This window comes from Balaenoptera musculus, chromosome 2 (genome assembly GCF_009873245.2).
Source record: "Balaenoptera musculus isolate JJ_BM4_2016_0621 chromosome 2, mBalMus1.pri.v3, whole genome shotgun sequence".
NCBI lineage: Eukaryota > Metazoa > Chordata > Mammalia > Artiodactyla > Balaenopteridae > Balaenoptera > Balaenoptera musculus.
The window spans coordinates 6631545-6653062 of NC_045786.1; the positions used below are offsets into that span (position 1 = coordinate 6631545).

The 21518-nt window shown below is 38.1% G+C and overlaps 1 protein-coding gene across 1 annotated transcript in view; it reads left to right on the forward strand.

The window, feature by feature from the left end:
• ITGA8 (integrin subunit alpha 8) overlaps positions 1 to 21518 on the forward strand; it is a 182768-nt gene that overhangs the window by 121250 nt on the left and 40000 nt on the right. Inside the window, exons 23-25 of the mRNA XM_036844499.1 lie at positions 3700 to 3780; positions 12985 to 13090; positions 15640 to 15798. Coding sequence (XP_036700394.1) covers positions 3700 to 3780; positions 12985 to 13090; positions 15640 to 15798 — 346 coding nt within the window. The remainder of the gene's footprint in view (positions 1 to 3699; positions 3781 to 12984; positions 13091 to 15639; positions 15799 to 21518) is intronic.

Genomic DNA, 21518 nt, shown 5'->3' on the forward strand with positions numbered 1-21518 from the left:
TATATATATATAATCTCTATAAGAATGTAGTAGATTTTTAAAATCTGCAACCTGTGTCACAAACCATATCCCCTCAACTTTGTGATAGATTTCTAGGAAGGAAGGTTTTCTAACTTAGGTGTTCTTGTCTGACCATAATCAGGTCTTTTTTGAATTTAACTTAAATATCTTCTACTGAATCTTAGAGGTTTTAAAAATTTTACCCAAATTAGTGATGGGATACAGATGGAATCAATTCATCTATCATATCCCTTCATTTTACCAAAAGCTTATTAAATCACTTCTTTGTATCTATATAAATGTATATTTTCCAAAAGGTTCAGGTAGTCCTAAATATTTTCATCTGGAAAAATCCCCTGTTTATATTTCTAAGTATTCAGAATAAAAAAGAGAAAAAGAAAAAGCACTCCATAGGGAAGGACCACCATCTCTCCAGACACTTCAGTAACCTGAAGTTTCTGTTTTTCACCATCATTGTCTGTAACATTGATCCTGCAGTAGCATGAAGCTTTGCATCACTTCAGAAAAAGATACCTATCTCATAAAAGTTGCAGCCTTTAGATAGAAAGTCTGGTACGAAGATGCAAAGCAAATTCCTGATGTTTGCTTCTTACCCTTAATTGCAGTTTCAAATAATAGAATGGATGTAACTAGTAGCTGAATCAAGGAACAAAAGACACTAAATAATGTTGTAAATGCCTTCCCCAAAACCATTCTGTAGATCATCATTCAAATAATGAATTTAGCGAGGAAGTGCTGAATTTGATGGAAAATAGAAATGGTTGCATTTTAAACATCCCTCTTCATCTAAAATGGTCCATGATTATATTCCATCCTCAGACTCTATAGAAACTCATGACTATTTTAACATTATCCTGAAAAATACAAAAATGCAGAAATGTAGAAAGAACTGGAGAGGCAACAGCAACATACTAAACATCAAATTCCCAAAACATAAGTTCTAGAGATAAAAGTATTTGAGAATACTTTTAATATTCAAATACAGTGGTGAGCATTTGTCTGCATGCTTTGCTGGTGGGCTGCAAAGATGTACATAAGTGTTTAATGGATGGCTTGTATTCAGTTTAAATGTGTTTAAACCAAAAATAAATTAAACCAAATGCTCTCAAGTCTGAACTCAAGCTTTTGAGCACGTTGACCACCGGTACCCACATTTAATATCCTTTTCCACAAATAGAACCCAAAAGAGAAAATTAATAAACTTAAAATATTTTGTGTCACCAAATGTTTGCATTAACTGGTCTCTCCATGCCCCGGCTCTATGTGACATGTAAACATCTTCCTTCCTGCTTAGAGCTGGTCTCGATTTGCGATTCCCATGTACAAACAGATCTTTATGATCATCCTTGAAGCTGCTTCCTCAGTAATGGTGAAATGAACATTGTATTGTTTTGCTGACATTCCAGAGACCGCAGAAAGCATAGAGGGAATGTTAGAAAATAGAAAATAGGAAACAATAAGGAGAAAGAAAATAGCATCGGAGTAATAAGTGAAAAACATGTTTATCCTTGGTACACGACATAAGCTATAGTCATGGAGAGGAAATTCATCATTTCTTGAGAAGAACTAGCACCGACGGTATAAATAGCTCAGCATCCAGGGCAGTGATGAATTGTTTGTTTGAATGGAGCAGTGGTATTAGTGAGGGAGGTTTCCTTCCAGGAAAGAGGTGAAAGATGCGTCTAAGTTATATATCCAGCCTGGTGTCTTTTCTTACCAGGAGATTTTGCTGACACCACTGGTTGCAGTACCAAGTGCCCCGGCAAGCCTGTGTGACAGAGGGTGATTTTAATTAGCCATCCAGGTCCAGCCTTGGATTCTGCCACTGCTTTTGTGACTTTTCAGAACAGCCTCTATAAGCCTCGTATTAGACTCCTGTCCCAAGACAATTTCGATGCTTGACATCTATTTATATTTTCAGGATGTCATGAAAATTGTATTATTTAAACCACTTGGAAGCAAAATGCAATAGAATTATAGGATAACTTAAATAAAACTTTTTTTCTATAATTCTAATTTCCACTGTTGCAAAGCAGTAGTGACCTAGAAACTAGAACAAGGTCTGGGTAAAAATGTGGAACAATTAGACTTAAGCTTCCAAACTAAAGAGTTCCCTGTAATGCACTTGGAACCATGAAGTCTGGAACAAGTGGAATTACTTAATGACTTCTTAGTAGTTAGTAAGTCAGAATCCTGCTTTTAAAAAGAAACAACAGAACTTTTTAGTTGACTGATCCTCCGCAGATGTGATAATAATAAAGTGGCCTGGAAACTGGGGTTCAAACTTTGGTGAACAAGTCCCTGTAGGCTCATCACAAGCTTAGCAGTGATACCCCTTTGCAGGAAATGAGCCTGACATTTGCCTGTTTACGTCTTTTATGTGTGTTTGCCATTTAAGTTGCCTTATCAGTATATACAATCGAACAGGACTTTTCAAAAGCATTGTGGGAACAATTCTGTCTCTTCCTGCTTTGAAAGCAGACTTTTATCATATCTTTTCCAGCTCCCACATTTGGAAAGCTTCAAAAGCTAGTCAGGACATGCCCCATTACCCTCATCAGTGTGAGAGCTTGTCCATTGCATCTGCATGAGATTTGATTTTGAAAAAAGAGGAGGCTTTCTCTTCTTAATGAGACCTGAATATAAACATGACCTGTTAGTGGTGGTGTCATATCCCAGTTTGCTAAAAGCTGCGTTATCCTTTGGAATATGAGGGTGATTTCGATGACAGCCTAGTAAGACAATGAGTGCAAATGGCAGCTGCATCCAAAGCCCAGCTACTGGTCCAGCCTCTTGTGACACGATGTTTTATTTTCCTTACAGCACTGGTTGCTTAATACATGCATTTTTAAAGTTAAATTTTATATCTAATTATATTTGAGAGAAAGAAACAGCAAACTTAAAAATAATTTTGCCCCTGTTCAAAGAAATATTATTAAACATGCACACCTTCTATCCTGAGATTCTTGAGGTGCCTGATGAACATATATGTTATCTCCTAACTGTGTTAATCTCTTCCTGGGGTCTTACTTCTTCTCTCCACTGGCCATGCTTCTAATTCACTCCTCACCCCTCACCCTAGTCAGCCAGTGGGCATGCAGTAAAGTACGCTTATTTTAATATTACTTAAGAAATAAACCATAAGGAAGATAAATTTGCTGCCAGAACAATGTATGGTATGATGCATTCCAGAGCCAAACACAAACACTTTTTTCCATTATGTGCTGCTCTTGGATTATTCATGTCAGTTCTCCTTTTATTAGTATGGAAAATCAGGAGTTGACTGTGCTGTCCTTTCCCATTTGATGCGCAATGAACTTGATGCACAGAGAAGTTAAGGAATGTGTCCCTTGTAGAAGCTGGACGAGAGCTCAGCTTACTGCCTTTTGGGCTTAGTCATTGCAACAAAGACATGTTGGCTTCTCTAGAAATATATTATGTTTTCAGATAAGGTGTCTCCTCATGGAAAGTTATTACATTTCTTTTGCTCACAGAGGATCTTAGCATTTCCATTTACAAATGGTTACAATTTTGTAGGATGGATATACTTTTGTTTTCCAAATGATCATATTGGTAATGCATGTTGCTCCTCTGATATATAGAAGGTTTTTTATGATTGTCTATGGTAGTAACACGTCTGAGAAAATATATTTAAATCATATGTCAACTGTGTTTTAGTTCCAACAAGGACAACCCAGACAGCAATTTTGTGAGCCTGCAAATCAACATCACTGCTGTAGCTCAAGTAGAAATAAGAGGGTAAGTAATAAACAAGGCATTATAGTAATTATACTTTAATAATAGCTTTCTGTATAGGAGTTATGATAAAATACTAGTAACAACTATATGGAATTTTCCTAATGCATTAGAGATCACAGTTCCCTTTGGTTATAAAGTTTCATTCTTTTCAACCCATCTTTAGCTTTCCATTGGTAAGTAAGCGTCAACCCTGTATAATAATGCTAAGGCTATCAAAACAGGAGATCACTTTATTCTCCAGACTGACAATTCAGTAATCAAACTATAAAAAACTAGTGATAAGAAGCCAGATAAAATAGGCAACCATGTGATTGCCCAAAAGTCTCACTTTCCCCCAAAATTATTTTCACGTAATGAAAATTCAGCCTCACCATACCGCATCTTGAGTTTAAGAAATGGCTAAGTCTTAGATGTGAGGTTTGATGGGCTCTACACTTTGTGTCTTTTTCCTTCTGTCCTATTCTTTGAAGAAGTTGCCAGTAAGCAATCAATTGAGAGACAGGAAGAATGTGGTCAAGTAAAAGGCTTGGAATAAATACCATCTGGGAAATCTGTGCCTGGAGGGAAAAAAGAAATTGGAAATGGACTGCATGTAGTTCTTATCTTGCACCAAGTGTGGACTTCCATTGATTTTATTCTAGTTCTTGTTTCATCAGAACAGTTAAGGACTTGGCTACAAATGTCAACTGGTATTTTAGGCTGAATTGTCCCTGGGGCTCCAGAAATCCCAGTTCCCTTTCCTTTTCTGTAGGTCCTGAGTCCTGGTGGTTCACACTCCTCCATGATGCCAGCTGTAGATTTCTGCACTCAGAGCCGTTGTCATTGTGCATTGTCGTACTGCTGCCCCGTGTGCTCAATGGCGGCGGGGTGGTGGGGGGGGCCCGTATGCCATCCTGGCACCACTGAGTTTCCACCTAGGGGGCTAGGGAATAATAATAATGCCTAACATTTATGATCTCTTCATGTGCTACACCAGCATGTCAGCATCTCTTAATAAGTGCTCGCACCCTCGCTGTACAAATGAGAAAGTTGTGGTGCAAGGAGTTGAAGGCTACACAGCTAGGAAGTGGGGAGCTAGAATGTAAATACAGGCAACTTGTCTCCAGCTACATGTTTATAAATGATCATGCTCTACAGCCTATGAGAGAGAGGCTTTTGAACCTTGTCTACACAAATTTTGTGTGTACTTCTGTGGTTTATTTTCATGCAGATGAATGTTTTTGACATTCGCTCACTTTAATGCCTGTGCCTATAGTTCATTCATTTGAATTGTGGAAGAATATAACATTGTAAAGCTATAAAGTAACTTATGTATCTATTCTACTTTTGATGAATATTGGGGGTTGTATTTTTTCTTTTTTACAAGCTTTCTTATACTATCTCCTGCTACACACGTGGCAGAATGTCAGAAGGGTATGTGCTTAGAGGTGGAATTTCAGGATCAGGAAGTATACACTATTTAACTTCACTAAATAATACCAAACTGTTTTCCAAAATAGTTCTACCAAATTATAGCCCCACAAGAAGTGGATGAGAGTTTCCATTGCTCTACATTATTAACTAACTTTCAAAATGGTCTAGTTTTTCATTTTGAGCCAATCTGATGGAGAGGAAATAATATCCAACTGAAGGTTTAATTGGCTGTTCCTTGATTCCTAAATGAGATTAAGCAGTTTCATGTGTTTAATTTTTTATTCTTCCTATATGGGGACATTTCTGTTCGTTCTTTTGCACCTGTTTCTACTAAGTGACTTGAATTTTTCTTATTAGTTCATAAGAATTCTTCCATATTCTAGAGTTGAGACACTAATCCTTTATCAGTCATGCATATTGCAAATGTCTTTTCACAGGGTTTGAGTTTTGTTTTTAAGTCAAGTTTATTGAGGTATAAATTATATAAAGTAAAACTGACTGTTTTTTAGGTGTCCAGTTTGAAGAGTTATGACACCACAAGAACATTCACTATAAAACAGTTCCAAAACCCCAAATAGTTTCTTCATGTGCCTTGTAGTCAATCCTACCCTCACTCCCACACTCTGGCAACCTTGATCTATTTTCTGTCGCTCTGTTTCCAGAAAATCATATAAATATACTCATACAGAATGTAACCTTTTGAGTCTGGCTTCTTTCACTTAGCATAATGCATTTGAAAAAAATCCATGTTCTTACATGTATCAGTATTTTGGGTTTTGTTTTGTTTTGTTTTGTTTTTTAATTGCTGAGAAGTATTCCACTATATGGATGTCCCATGCATAATTCATCCATTCACAAGTTGGTGAACATTTGGGTTATTTCCCGTTTTGGGCTATTAATAATAAATCTGGTATAGGAATTCACACACAGGTCTTTGTTGGGACATTTGTTTTCACAAATGGAGTTACTGAGTCGTATGGCAAGTGTATGTTTAGCTTTATAAGAAACTACTGAGCTGTTTTTCAAAGGGGCTGTACCATTTCCATTTCGCATTCCTACCAGCAAAGCATGGGAGTTCCGGCTGAGCAGTGTGGCTGCCAGCATGTGCTTGAGATTTGTTTGTTTGTTTTTAAGCCATTTTGGTAAGTGTGTCAGTGAGAAGTATCTCACTGAGGTTTTAATTAGCATTTTCTCATGACTAGTGATACTAAGCATCTTTTCACTGCTTATTTGCCATCCGTGTCCCTTTTTTGGTAAAGTGTCTCCTAAAATTTTTATCCATTTATTACTGAGCTGTCTGTCCAAAATCATTTATCAGATAAGTGTCCTGAAAATATTCTCTCCCAGTTTATGGTTTGGCTTGTTATTTTCTTAATAGTGATGTTCAAAGAGCAGAAGTTTTTAATTTTGATATAATCCAACTTCTAAGTATTTTATAGTTTGTGGTCTTTGTGTCCTGTCTAAATCTTTGCTTTATCCGGAGTCACAAGATTTTCTTCTATGTTTTCTTCTACAAGTTTCATAGTTTTACATTTTGGTCTATGATTAGTTTTAAGGTAGTTTTTGTATCTGGTGTGAGGTAAGGGCCAAGGTTCATTTTTGCATGTGAATATCCACTTGTTTCTGTGCCATTTGTTCAAAAGACTATTCTTTCCCCATTGAATTACTTGGCACCTTTGTTGAAATATCAGTTGTTCATCTGTGAGAGTCTATTTCTGTACCTCCTACTGTTTCATGGAGCTACGTGTATACATATACAACAAGTCTTGAAATGCAGTCTGTATTCTGAGATCTTGGTAAACCCCCTTACCAATTTAGTAGCATTTTGTGTGATGATTTTCTACAAAATTATCATGTTATCTGCGAATAAAGACAGTTTTACTTCTTCCTTTCTAATCTGTATGCTCAAAAGTTTAACCAGCTACAAAGTTACAGGGAACAGTCCCTGCAAGAGATCACCCTCACTTCTGACACAAACTACAGATTTGGGTGGTTCCCATCCACCCACAGGTTCAGTAATTCACTTAGAAGGACACACCAAACTCTGAAAGCTATTATACTCATGGGTACAATTTATCACAGGGAGAAGATACAGATTACAATCAGCCAGGGGCAAAAGTGCATAAGTTGGAGTCTGGGGAAGTACCAGACACAGGGCTTCCATTATTCTCTTCTGCAGAGGCAGGATGGATTACTTTCCTAGTATTGATGTGTAATAGTATGCTGCTATCAGGGAAGCTCACTCAAGCCTCAGTGTTCAGTTGTGGCTTTTTTGGGGGTTTTTTTTTGGCGGGGGTGGAGGGTGTGTTTCATAACATAGGTATGATTGACTGATTGACCACTTAATTGATCTCAGTCTCCAGGATGACTGAGATGATGTGACCAAACACCCCATCCTGAATCACTCTGTTGGTCTTTCTGGTGTGAGCCACTCCCACCACCAAAAAACCAAAGATACTCCTTCCTCGCAAGCATAAAATTTTGAGACCACAGAGGTTACCTCTCGGAAGCTGAGGGCAAGGGCCAGACCTCTTTGAGGGCAAGGTTAAACTGGTTACTGCCTAGTTTTGCCTTTTATTTCTTTTTCTTTTTCTTTTCTTACTGCATAGACTACGACTGCCAGTGCAAGCCTGAATAGAAGTGGTAAAAGTAAAAGGTAAAGCCTTGCCTTGTTGATAGACCCTGGCTTGATCTTAAGGAGAAAACATTCAGTCTTTTACCATTAAGTCTGATGGTAGCTGCAGGGTTTTTATAGATGCCTTTATTAAGTTGAGAATGTTCCCTTTTTCCTAGTTTTCTTAACAATTTCTGACACGAATGTGTATTCAGTTTTGTCAAATGTGTTTTCTGTGTCTATGAAGAGGATTAAATGATTTCCACTTTTTGCCCACTGAAGTGACAATTCGGTTAATTTTTGTTTCCAAATTTTAAACCAAAATTGCATTCTGGGCAAGAAGCACACTTAGTCATGATGATTAGCCTTTTTGTATATTGTGGGATTCAACTTCCTAAAATTTTGTTAGTGACTTTTGCATACATGATGGGAAATACCGATCTGTAGTTTTCTTTTCTTACAATTTTGTTCTGATTTTGGTGTCAGGAGGATGCTAGCTCCTTAAAATGAGATGGAAGTATTTACCCATCTTCTCTATTTTCTGGAAGAGTTTGTGTAGAATTGGTATTATTTCTAACTTAAATATATGGTAAAGTTCACCAGTGAAGTCATCTGAGCCTGGAGTTTTGGGTTTTTTTTTTTGGGGGGGTGGTGCTTTTTGTTTTTGTAGGAAGGTTTTTAACAATTCCATTGCATTCATAGATATAAGGCTATTCATATTATCTATTTCTATTTGAATGGGATTTGGTAGTCTGCCTTTCAAGGAATCATCTTTCAAGAATCATCTAAGTTGTTACATGTTTCGGCATAATTTTCTCTCATTTTCCTTTTAATGTCTGTAGGACCGCTAGTGGTTTCCCCTCGTCATTTCTGATACTGGCAATTTGTAACTTCTCTTCCCTTTCATTTTCCTTAATCAATCTGGCTAGTGTTTAGTGATCTTTTCAAAGAACCAGTTTTTGTTTCATTGATTTTTCTTTCTTTTTTTCCCTGTTTATTTGTTTGTTTGTTTTACTTTTGTTTGTTTTCTATTCCATTGGTTTCTACTTTTGTCATTATTATTTTTTTCCTTCTGTTCATTTTGGGTTGGATTTTCTCTTCTTATTCTAGTTCCTCTATGTAGAATTAGAGACTTTCTTCTTTTCTTACATAAGCATTTAGTGCTATAAATTTCCCTGTAATATTATTTTAGCAGCATACCAAAATGTTGATATGTTGGGTTTTCATTATAACTCAGCTCAAAATATTTCCCAGTTTGTTTTGTAATTTCTTCTTTAACTCATGAGCTGACTCATAGGAAGTGACTTGTTTGATTTAGAGATATTTGCAGCTAATCTAGATGTTTCATTTTTGTGCATTTCTAATTTAATTCTGCTGTCCCTCTTGATGAGAAAAACACTATATTAAAAAATCAGAGAAGAAAATACAAGCATTACTTTTTACCATCTTATTTTGATATCTTTTTAAAATTTACTATCTTATTTTTACTATCTTATTTTGATATCTTTTTAAAATTTACAACTAGTGTATATGAAATTTTGTCTCTTTCTTTAAGCTTAGCTTATCTTTGTTTTGCTTACCAAAAATAAATTGAAACTGTTTAATTCCAAAATAAATTTTAGTCCAAGTCATCTAAGTGCTTAATTTAACTGTATTTATTCTCACATATCCACTTTAAGAGATTAATATTTTAAATTATATTTCTGCAATCACTTATGACACCAGTGTTTCTAAGTAAAAAAAGAAGGAAACTTTCTATTTGTTTTACCAATGATCAAAATAGGTAATTAAAATTGGGTTTCTCATGTAGTGGTTATTTTCATTGCTAGATTTATATCCAACAACTTTCCACAGTTTATTCTCTAAGATAAAGGTTTTTTTTTTAACCATTTTGCAAAGTAAAGCTCTTTCCTCCAAGTACTCAGCAAAAATATTTGTTCCAATGTTTAATTCTTCAAGGAGAAAACAGCTAGTGTGTTGAAAATCTTCCATGTTCAGTCCAATGGTGTTTATTCCAACATATTTTATCTAATAATTCTTTTCTAAAATTTACTGTTGTTTTTATAATTTTAAAAATAAACTCAAATGGATTTATTTCTTTGAATGGGGGGAAAAAAAAAAGTACTGCGAATTGTCCCATTTGTTTCAAAGCCAGATAATGTCAACACTGTCTTTAAGCAGATTTACATGTCATTTGTTGGTACAAAGGATTAATTTAGCATACACCTGCAGAGAAGTAAATTTGGCTATAAGAGGCAGCACACATAGTATTGAGCTCACAAAGAGTAATAAAATTGTGTCCTTGATAAACAACAAGGTCCTACTGTATAGCACACATAACTATATTTGATATAAACTATAATGGAAAAGAGTTTGAAAAAGTATATATATATATATATATATATATATACACACACACATATATGTATAACTGAGTCACTTTGCTGTGCACCAGAAACTAACACAACATTGTGAATCAACTATACGTCAATAAAAAAAATTCTTAACAAAATAAAAATAAAATTGTATCCTTGGCAAAATAATCAGGACTGAGTGGGTTTGTGTTAAGAGAGACTGCAATCATGGATAACCATGATTTACATAGATACTGTCTATAGCAGGTATAGCCAATCTACACATTATTGTTCCATACAACAAATGATAGTCTTTGCTATTTGGGACTAACAGGGATTGGAAATGGGATTATGAAAATAGGGCTCACACCACACAACCAAATCATTAGATCTGAACTCCCTGATAACATATAGACTTTAACTTGTAAAAAACCGAATTCCTTGCTTCCCCTTAAATCCCCTCCTCATGTCCAGTGTTACCACTGAATACCCCAGTCTTATTCCTCTTAGGTCTCCGTGGAATAACGCTCTGTCTCAGAATGTGAAGACCATTCAGTACGGGTTGTTAGGTTACTACACTGGCTGTACCTCTTAGGCTAATTAGTTGTTCACATTCTCTTTTATTCTTCCTCACTTGCTATCTTCTTTCTTAATAACTTTGAAAACAATAAACAATGTTTCACTTATGTAGTTGGGAATCTTTAGGGAGCCATTCTTTGTCTGTGGTTTGCCCAGATTTGAAAAGGTCTTAGAGGATAGATAACTGATTTTTGTAAGCCATACTTTTTGAATTTTTCCCATGCCCTGTGATAGACTGTGTATTTCTTTATAGATTTCTATTTGATTTTGCTACACAAATGAGCCAGGAAGTTTCTTTCAGTTGTGTTTACTAAAACCACTGCAACCTAATGGCCCCCACAGAGCACTGTAAATTGTAAATAGAGCGAATAGTGCTTAGTAAACCTGAGCCCTCGTCTTCACGTGCAACCAACCCCCTACATTTTTGGTCATCAGTTTTATTTTCATGTATCAAATGAGGAGGTTTGAGCACGTTGTCTCCACAGTACCTGCCAAGGTCTAAATTTATGACTCTCTGGTCCTAGGAAATTTATGACCAGCCCTACAGGATTGATGAGCATAGGAATAAACATTTTCAGAGAAAATGGGCTCAGCTTCTATTCTGTATTTTTTTTCTTCTCTATACCAAAATAAATAAATAAAGTTTCCCTAGAGCCTCACAACGGATGTAGAGCATGGAACCAACTCTCTGTGGCTAAACTGAGAGCAAAGTAAAGCTTTGGGTGGTGAGGTTGTCAAGATCCTTTGGGAATGGAAGCCCAAGCTCTCTGGGCATCCCTCTGATGAAATCACCCTGCCATCTTCTCTTCTCCTCACCACGTCCCCTATGAGTGATCCAAACTTGGTTTAATCAAATCAAGTCAGAAAGGGGAGCATGGCATAATCACAAACTGATCTACAAGTAGAAAATGGTAAAGCATCAGTCCAGAAGGCTGTGCTCTGCACTTTTTAGTTACTAGTGGTATATGAAGGATGAATGCAAAGGGCTTTACAATTTAGAAACATTTCTGTGGGTTGTCAGTTTAAAAAAATGGATGTCTCCCATCCACCCCTAGGAGACAATGAAGCGAAATTAACTTTGACCAAAAGCATTTGACATGTTTTCCAATCATTTGTGGTGTACAACCCAGGGTTTTATCAAAATTTTCCAGATGAGGAAATAGAGACACACAGAAATTAAATTATTTGCCCTAGGGTCAGAATTTAACCCAATGCATTTTGCTTTCTGCTTTAGAAAGACATTACCCAAAAGATAACATCTGAAGTTGCTAAAGGCTGTGCTAATTACTGGGTACTCTTAAAAGGGCATTTAAGACTTCGGATTGCCAAGAGATGTTTTCTGTTGAAGTTAGCTGAAGGTCTGAGAATTCTTTTTAAGATACCTTTTACCTAAAAACTGCTAGAAAGCATTGTTTTGGGGGAATTATCCTTTTTAAGATTATATAACAATAACAATTTAGTTTGCAATCAATTGTTAATATGGAATAATGCCATGTGCTCCCTTTCTAGGTGTAAATAGCAGGCAAAAATACCTATGTAACAAGTTAATATCCTACTTACATGATTCTACCATGTAACTCTCACATTCTCTCACTCTGTCTCACGCTTCCAGTTATCTATAAAATAACTCTAGAACTTGATCAAGCTTTATTTTGGCTCTGGGCCTGGCCTTGTGAGAGGTATGCCTGCGATATCTAAGAAGGAGAAATATACAAGTGGCCACTTTTCCACTCTTAAGTATTTAACTAGAAACGGTATTTCGTCACAACTGGACATTTCACACACCACACAGAATTCTAGATTTTTATCCACAAAAATGTCCCATTTCTTGATATGGCATAAAGCATGGATTATAAATCCTGTACACACACACGCGTGCACGCGGACGCCCACACACACACACACAGGATCTATAGATAGATGTATGTATTTACATATGTATATGTGAAATTAACCATCTCAGCTCAGGCATGCTCTCTGCTCTGCCCCCTAGTGCCCAAGAGAGGAGATGCTATAAAATAGTCAATCTCTGAGCTAGAGACCAGTTAATTAAGAGATGTTTCAGACCCTTACCTATTAGTGATTTTGCTGAACAAAACTTTCACTACTTTTTTCCTTGCGGGAAATATCAATTCAAATAAATTGACAGTCACTCTTTGCCGCTGCTGTTAATGTACTCCACACAAGTGAAGCGTTCTCTACATGTGCCAACACCAGCCGTTGACGTCACATTCCATGTTGCAGGGTATCCCACCCTCCGCAGATCGTTCTGCCCATTCGTAACTGGGAACCGGAAGAGGAGCCCCGCAAGGAGGAGGGAGTTGGACCATTGGTGGAACATATTTATGAGGTAGCCGTTGTCTCTGTTGAAATTTTGTTCAGGGTTTGTTCTTATGCTCTTTGGTAATAATAAAAGACATCGATCTGAGGTCGGAGCTGTTTGTATCCTGCCTAGATTTGTCCTCGTTTGCTCTCATATTGCAGTGGGTGCTGGGAGTGTCCTGTTAAATAACCACTCTACGGCCACTTGCTTTTTAGTGGCGAGAGCCATTATACAGTGAGAAACATTTTATCTTGTTCCTGTTCATTTTTTAAATTTTTATTTATTTCTTTATTTATTTATTTTTGGCTGTGTTGGGTCTTCGTTTCTGTGCGAGGGCTTTCTCCAGTTCCGGCGAGCGGGGGCCACTCTTCATCGCGGTGCACGGGCCTCTCACTATCGCGGCCTCTCTTGTTGCGGAGCACAGGCTCCAGACACGCAAGCTCAGTAGTTGTGGCTCACGGGCCCAGCCCCTCTGTGGCATGTGGGATCTTCCCAGACCAGGGCTCAAACCTATGTCCCCTGCATTGGCAGGCAGATTCTTAACCACTGCGCCACCAGGGAAGCCCCCCTGTTCATTTTTAAATGCTCTTTATTTCCTCTCTTTTAATGTTTGGACAGCCTACTTCTAAAAATGACTAGCTCCGTAGACTTTATTTCACTTCTTCCTACATTTTCAGCTATTTTTAAAACCCACCCACCTCTTAAACTAAAGGGTCACCAACCAGAAGTTACCAGACAGAGAAAACTGTATGGATTATTCACAACTGTACCCCCCAAAATGCATATATAATGTGGGTGGATGGTAGATAGATAAGAATAATTTTACTGTTCATTCGACTAACCCCAATCAGACATGTATCTTATTCTGAGATTTAAAAGAGTCCATTGATTTTTACAGAAGCAAACCAGGAGCTCCTGATAAAGCCCTGATGATCTGATCCCACTTCAAGTGTTAAATTGTTTATAGAGAAGAGCTTTGTGAACGCATTATATGAAACATTTAAATTTTTTTATAGTTAGAAGCCAAGATATAGTAAAGGGTTAGTTTAATAGTTGTTCTTTTTTTTTTTTAAATAAAGTAAATTCTATCAGTGGAGAACAGTTTTTCCTGTTCATCTTCAAGGGGCCAGGAATGGAAATCTGGTGAAAATGATGTTCCAAGCCCTTTTCTGTTTGAGGTTCCTTCTTGGTTAATGCTCCCTATCCCTTTCTTGTGTCACACATGCCGCTGACCCAAAGGTTCTGTGACTTTCATCTCAAGCTACAGGGGACACGAATAGCGTTCTCTAAGGATAACAATAAAGCCATTTCAAAACTGACGAGCTGCTTACATGTATGGGGAAAAGGCATCAGCTCCTGTGCAGTGTCAACATGAAAGCCTGCCATGTGCCCAACCTGTGCTCCAGAATCAGAAGCCCTGTCCAAAGCTGGATCAACGCTTTGGCTTAAGCTCTCTTGATAACAAAAGGATAACACAGTCCCCAAGGCCATTCAGATTAAGAACCTAGCTGGAAGAAAAATTATTGTCAAATAATTTATCAAACCTTGTGTGCACTAGTTTCTCCTTAAGAATGGTGAAACTTTAAAGTCTGAAAACATTCAAACTCAGTCATTCTCAGGGCAGCCCTGTTTCTAATCTGAGCAAAATGGATCATAAAATTTTAGGGTAATAACCAGTAGTGCCAAAAGCAATCGTTGAACATTTCTTACAGGCTAATCTCATCTCTCAAAATATACTTTTATCAAAGGATGCCATGTTGCTTTGATAATATGAATTAAACAAGCCACCTAATAAGCAAAACCAATTATAAATTGTTTTATGGATCATTACAATTGTCAGAACTGTGAAAAAAAAAAGGACAAAAGGTCCCAGCTAACTTTGAAGTGAATTTTTGAAAACCACAGTAAATTTAAATCCACTTAATGTTTTGTGTCCTGCAAGCTGTTTTGTGTCCTGCAAGTATAGGATTCTTGTGTTTGAAATGTTCATCTCCTTATGCACTGTGGCCTTTCTTTCCTTGAGATTCGTTGATTAAAACAGAAGGAGCTCAGCTTTGAAATGCACCCTTGAGGTGTACTGTGGTGAGCCTGGACCATCTCTGGTATTTGATGGATAGCCATTTTTCCAGAGGGTGAGAGAAAGTGCATCGCATATGGTTGCAATTGACAAATCAGTAGTCAGGAAAGGGGCAGATTTCAATGGAAAGAAAGGATAACCAAGTTTAGAAAGCATATAATTAAAATGGCATTCCTAGCACTGTGATTAGATTAATATAAGTGTCAGGTAAACTGCGCAATTATCAGACATGGTGGATCTGGTCTTTGCAAAGGAACTCTACCCTTACTTAGAGCTTCACAGATTGAATCGTCTTCTCTCAGCATCAGCTCACCTTGCTTTCAGAACTCCTCTTGCTTATAGACACTCTGTCTTCCTATTTTCGTGGTCAAAGTCCATATTTTGGCTTTGACTTAAAGCCAAAATAAATGCTTCTTTAGAAGAGGTCCAGAGTCTATGGAGTTTGATTTCATCTTGCTGCCTTGTGCTAACCATTCCGTGATGTGTTCCTTGCTTGTAGCTGCACAACATTGGACCAAGCACCATCAGTGATACCCTTCTGGAGGTGGGCTGGCCCTTCTCTGCCCGGGACGAATTTCTCCTCTACATTTTTCATATTCAAACTCTGGGACCTCTGCGATGTCAAACAAATCCTGATATCAACCCACAGGATATAAAGGTAAGGAGCCTTGTCTAACCAGCAGCTTTGCTCTATTTTTCATGGTAAAGAGAAAATACGAACAGTGGCTTACTAAAAATAAAAAGCAAAGTAATTATGTTACTTAAGTGATAACTGATCAGATCTTTGCTTTTACTTTTATAGGTAAAATACCAGATCTAACTTAAAATATCACTCCTAGAAAACTTCAGTTTCTCCTGGTTTTATTGCTCATGGTAATCTGTCATTCATTTAGCCTCTTTCAATATTACCTCTTGCATATGGTTTGACTAGCAGCATGACTAAACCCAAATCAGAAATAGACCCCATGTCTTGTTTTGGAGAATTTGTACAAAATGCTATTTATAAAGTCTTTTTTGGTATATTGCCAAAAAACATAAGGATCTTTGCCAAAATGGGCTTTTCCAGATGTTGCCAATAGCAAGTAGTGAAATGCGATAATTTGCCAAAGGCCATCTCAATGCCCTGAGAACCCCCACCTTATAGAGGCACCTAGGTCAGGGCTTCTCAAACTCTAAGCGCATCCGAATCACCTGGAGGTCTCTGTAAGACACAGGGTCTGGAGGGCGTCTGAGATTCTGCCTCTCTGCAGACCCCCCAACCCGATCACCATCTGCTGGTTTGTGAGTCACACTTGCACTACCCAGGACCTCAAGCATCCACGGAGCTGATTCTGTCCAGATTAAAACCCAAATCTGGCTTTGGGTTCCTTCTGGGAAGGAAAGAAATTAATGACTGTAAGCCCTTGAAAATGTCACATTTGAATGAAAAAAAAAAATTCCCTTGTTAATGAGATGTTGTCCTCAAAAGAGAACTTCATTAACACTCTCTAGTACTGGCAGGGACACGATGTCTCCATTATCAATGGAGCAGAGGGCGGGCTTTGGGAAATACTAATTCAATCATCCGGAACGCAGGTCCACCTCTGTTCTCAACCAGTGGCACTGGGGCACTGACATTATGAAAGGATTTCTTCTTCAACCCAACATGCCTTTTATTCAAAGAGAGGAAGATTAAAAGGGGGTCCAGTATTCACGGATTTGTGGGGCAACAAGCCTCCTTCTTCATGGGGAACTAATAAATAAGGCCACTTGTATTCCACAGAATTATTTAAAACACTTCCTCCTTGGCATCCTTCCCCCGCCCCGCCCCATTTCCTCTCTCTTTGCTCTTCATTGAGATAATTTTAACATCTTCAAGGACAGTAGCTTATTAGAAAATAGTATCTTTAAATGTTAATGGATAACATCTAAGTAATGAAAACGTTCACATCTCTTGTTCTGCAGTTACCTGAGACCCTATTTCAGTCCTGAGATTCTTGGAGCACATGATTATGCAGAAGGTTTCTAACTCTCTTTGAGCGTAATGCTTAGGGTGTATCTGACACTATTTATATATGTTTGTATATATTATGTAACTTGGTGCAGTGTGTTGGTGGTGAGTTATTTTTTTCTTTGTTGCAATTTAACAATCATTTACACTGGCTGGAATGGTACCAATAGATAACTAGCGTTAAACATTGGCAGATTCGTGCAAACTGGGTGGGAGTATGTCCCCATTACCTGCATTCCCTGCTAGCCAGTTATTCCTTAAAGTATAGACTTTGATTAAAAATCTTTGTGAGGCTAGTACTTTTTAAAATGCAACTCAGTTATGCTTATTTTATAAAACTCCATCTGTAGAAACTGAATATAAGATTTGATTACAATAGGAAGTAACAGCATGCTAAAATAACTAAGTATAACAAGTCGTGAATTCTTGAAATTCTGAATTCATGGAAAACTTGAAATGTTACTACTTTCAGGTTCTCAAAGTACTTTTACCTATATTTAACAAGTATGACCCAAAGAGTCTAAATGAGCTTTTATCAATGAATAGATTTTAAAACTTGATAATCAATTTTTATATGAGTAGCTATAAACAGTTGAGAGTACTTGGAAATTACTTTCCTCTTAAGCTATTAAATAGTTTCTTGGTGAAGTCACTATTAATTTACTTGGCAATTTCTTTCTTTCTGGATAATGCAAAGCTAAACAGTCTATTCTTTGTCTTAAATATGAATTGGAAATTAGCAAATTATTTATTATATCTTGTTGTTGTCAAAAGAATAGGCCGGGTAAACTTTTAAATCTCATATCGATTTCAGATTCTTGCATCAAAGCTAATTGCCAGGGTTTTTTTTTTTTTTAATTGGAGTATAGATAGTTTTATTTTAAACTATCTAATTTTTTTAGAAACTTAGTTCTTTAACTGGGGAGCAGAGAGGGGATGGATATGGTATAAGGAAAGAGGAGACAGAAATATATTCGCATAGGCAGAGTCAAACCACAGAAATATATTCGCACAGGCAGGGTCAAACCACAGAAATATATTCACATAGGCAAGATCAAACCACAGAAATATATTCGCATAGGCAGGGTCAAACCACAGAAATATATTCGCATAGGCAGGGTCAAACCACAGAAATATATTCGTATAGGCAGGATCAAACCACAGAAATATATTCTCATAGGCAGAATCAAACCACAGAATATATTCGCATAGGCAGGATCAAACCACAGAAATATATTCGCATAGGCAGGATCAAACCACAGAAATATATTCGCATAGGCAGAATCAAACCACAGTATTAAATCTTACCTATGGGTGGACGAATGTACAATTCCTTACTCTATGGTTCTACAATTTCTTTATGAGGAGAGGGATAGGTGGTGAGTGTCTCTAAAACCTCTGCATCTACAAGTCTTTTCTGAGGATGCTCCAGTCTCCACTGGATCAGCCACCAAAATGTCCCAACCATGGACCTGTCAGAGGAGGAAACACCACCTCAACTTTCTGAAATTTCTTCCAGAGGATTTCCAGAGTTCCCCACCATGTTTTCCTCTTCAGCTGTTCAGTTGACTTCCTTTCACAAAAAATCCCTTCCTCTTGTGTTCACATACAATCTTTTAGTCCACTTCTCCTCCTATGCATATGCTCACTTTTATCCACTTACCACAGAAAATAGCTCTCTCCTTCACTGACTCTTTCCAACTCTCACAAGTTCTCAGGAGATTGGCTTATGAATTAGAAACCATCAGATTTCCTCTGAAACATTTTCTAGGCCACCCACTTTAAGGAACCAGTGCCACCAACTCTAAAACCTTTGAAATTCCCCAGATATCCTCCGCAGAATCTCCACAAGGCTTCACTCTAAGTCTATCAGCATTTAATGTAATGTACTTAACACAACCATTTTTTTCCTATTTTTAAAAATTATTCATGTAGCAACTGCCCTGGCTTTATTTTTTCTTGCAAATACTTAGTTGTATGCATCAAAGCCATACTGTGGATAAAGTAGATTTTCTTGTGGGCTGGCCCGAGAACTGAATCATCGTTTAAAACATCATTTCTAAAGAGAAAGGTATTCTGAGTGCCAAACATCTAGCTGAAAACCTTCTGAAATACAACCCACCTATAAATTAAGTATGCCTTCCAAATGCACTCTCCTCACTTCAGCCTCTAAGTCCAAATAGGCCTGACCGGGTTCAGTTCTAACAGGAAGTGTACTGTTTGGTTATCCCATCAGTTACCCGAATGTCCACAAGGTTTGAAGAGGAGACACTGACCACGTTGGAAAGCCACCACCATGTCCGTGTTCTCCTAAGACCTGTGGCTGTCTTAGGAGAAAGTGGGCACAAGATCTCACCCACATCCCACTCATTTGTTACCCAAGTCCAGAGCATCGACAACTAAGTTAGGGTTGGGGGCAGGGAGGACACATTCAGAAGGGCGTGAGGTTTTTATCTCTAAGTGCCTGCCTCGTGTTAGCCTTCGCGGGGACCCACTCAGCCTGCTTTCTGACACTGTTCAAACGTCTGAGTGTGGGGGTAGAAAGAAGCCCGGGGAGATGATGGGCTTCAGGAAAAGCTTGAGTGAGGTGCACAGCCCCTTGCGGAGTGCAGCTCAAGCAAGCATGAGGGGTGGCCCTTGGGAGTGTCACTGTCACCACGGCTTTCACTCCCAACTCCAGTGAAAAGGCTGTGGTCTCTGGTTTTCTGTTCCTCCCATGATAGTTCCACTTCATTTCTCTGTCTTCTACAAGCCTTGGGGCAGAAGCAGGTGGCCGTGAAGTTTCTACTTCCAGACTCCATGGTCTAGGGCAGGGACAGAGGGTTTGGAGGCGGCCATTTCCCCACATCCAACCATCTGAAATATTTTGAAACCTTCAACTGTCTGCAGCACTCCGACCAATCCATTAAATCTAATTCGTTCCAGATCCTTCTTGGAATAAAATATTAGAGTTGGGTAAAGTATTTCTCAACTATTCTAAAGGCAGTAAAATAATGATTTCAAACTACCAATTTTCTTATTTTGGTGGACTCTATCCTAGGGTTGGGAGAGTCCTTCAAACAGGCTACGATCTCTCGATAAGATGAAGTTGAAAAAGTCAACACGATTAAGGAATCAAATTTGCATAGAGCGTGAAGAATTTTTTTAATTGGCAAGATTTTGTCAGGAACAGCCAAGCATGAGATGCTGGGACACAGAGCTACGGATTGTAAGACTGTGCCCAGAGAGGAAGACAAACAAGGTGGTCAAAGCCAACCTGCGTTAAGATCACAGTAGAATGTTCTGGGGCTGAGTTCAAGAAAGGGGAGTCCTGAGGTAAAAATGATCTGACGGGGACTGGACTAGGATGACTGATAGCAAGAGAGAAAGCCAAGGTATGAAGACCTGTCTCTGGAGCCGTGGAAGGCAGGACGTTACCACTGAGAACTGATCTCTTGAACAAGACCATTCCCACAGCAAGTCCAAATTACAACCAGAGAGTGCAGACATGGAAAGCAGAAACACAGAAACTGTTCATCAGGGGTTATAGCCCTGCAAATTGCTTTTTTAAATCAGACAGTGGCTTGGCAAACTTGCATAGTTTTGTCTTATCCTTAAGAGAATTTTCTTCCTTCATAACTGCCTCCATCTGCTATTGCTTCTTGTTAATTCAGAGTGCAGGACACTCGGTACTTCCTAGGTCAGCAGCTCCCAGCCCAACTCTCTCTCTGTCTCTCTTTCCCTCTCTCTCCCCCGCCCTTCCCTCCCCCTCTCTCTCTCCCCTCCCTCTCTCCTCTCTCTCTCCTTTCTCTCCTGCTCCCTCTGATAGACGAATTTCATTCACCTGTTACTTATAACACTACCTGTAGTAGTGTTACTTACCACATTACCAATTTTCAGCCACCAAAAACAATATACTTTCCGAGGTCTATTTCTCTATGCCTTATCTTCTCTTTAAGATAGTCTTCAAGTTCTCGTGTATATTTCAAAATGTAAAAACACATGTCCAACAACTAAGCTTCAAAATCACCAACGGAGTGAATTGATTCTTTCAGTTGTGCTTTGCATGAACTGTTCAGGAGGTTAATAAACAGTTGTGGTTTTTTTCTCTCCCAACAAATCCTGAACATTTATGTCTTAAAGAAAATGACATGGTGGACCGACCCCTTGGACTTGTCTCTGTTTCGATTTAATTACAAAGTGTCACAGGAGAGAAGGGCACTGCCTCTTGTGTTCTAGGAATATCTGAAATCCAAAGGCAAATGACAAACAAGTTGAAAAAATAGCACGTGTTGTGTTTGTTTGGATTCACAGAGCCCTTAATCTAATGTCACCCAACTCTTCCAAAGCTGCATTTCCAACTGCATTGCACATTCCAGCCACACAGTATCCCTTTAATCTGTCAATTT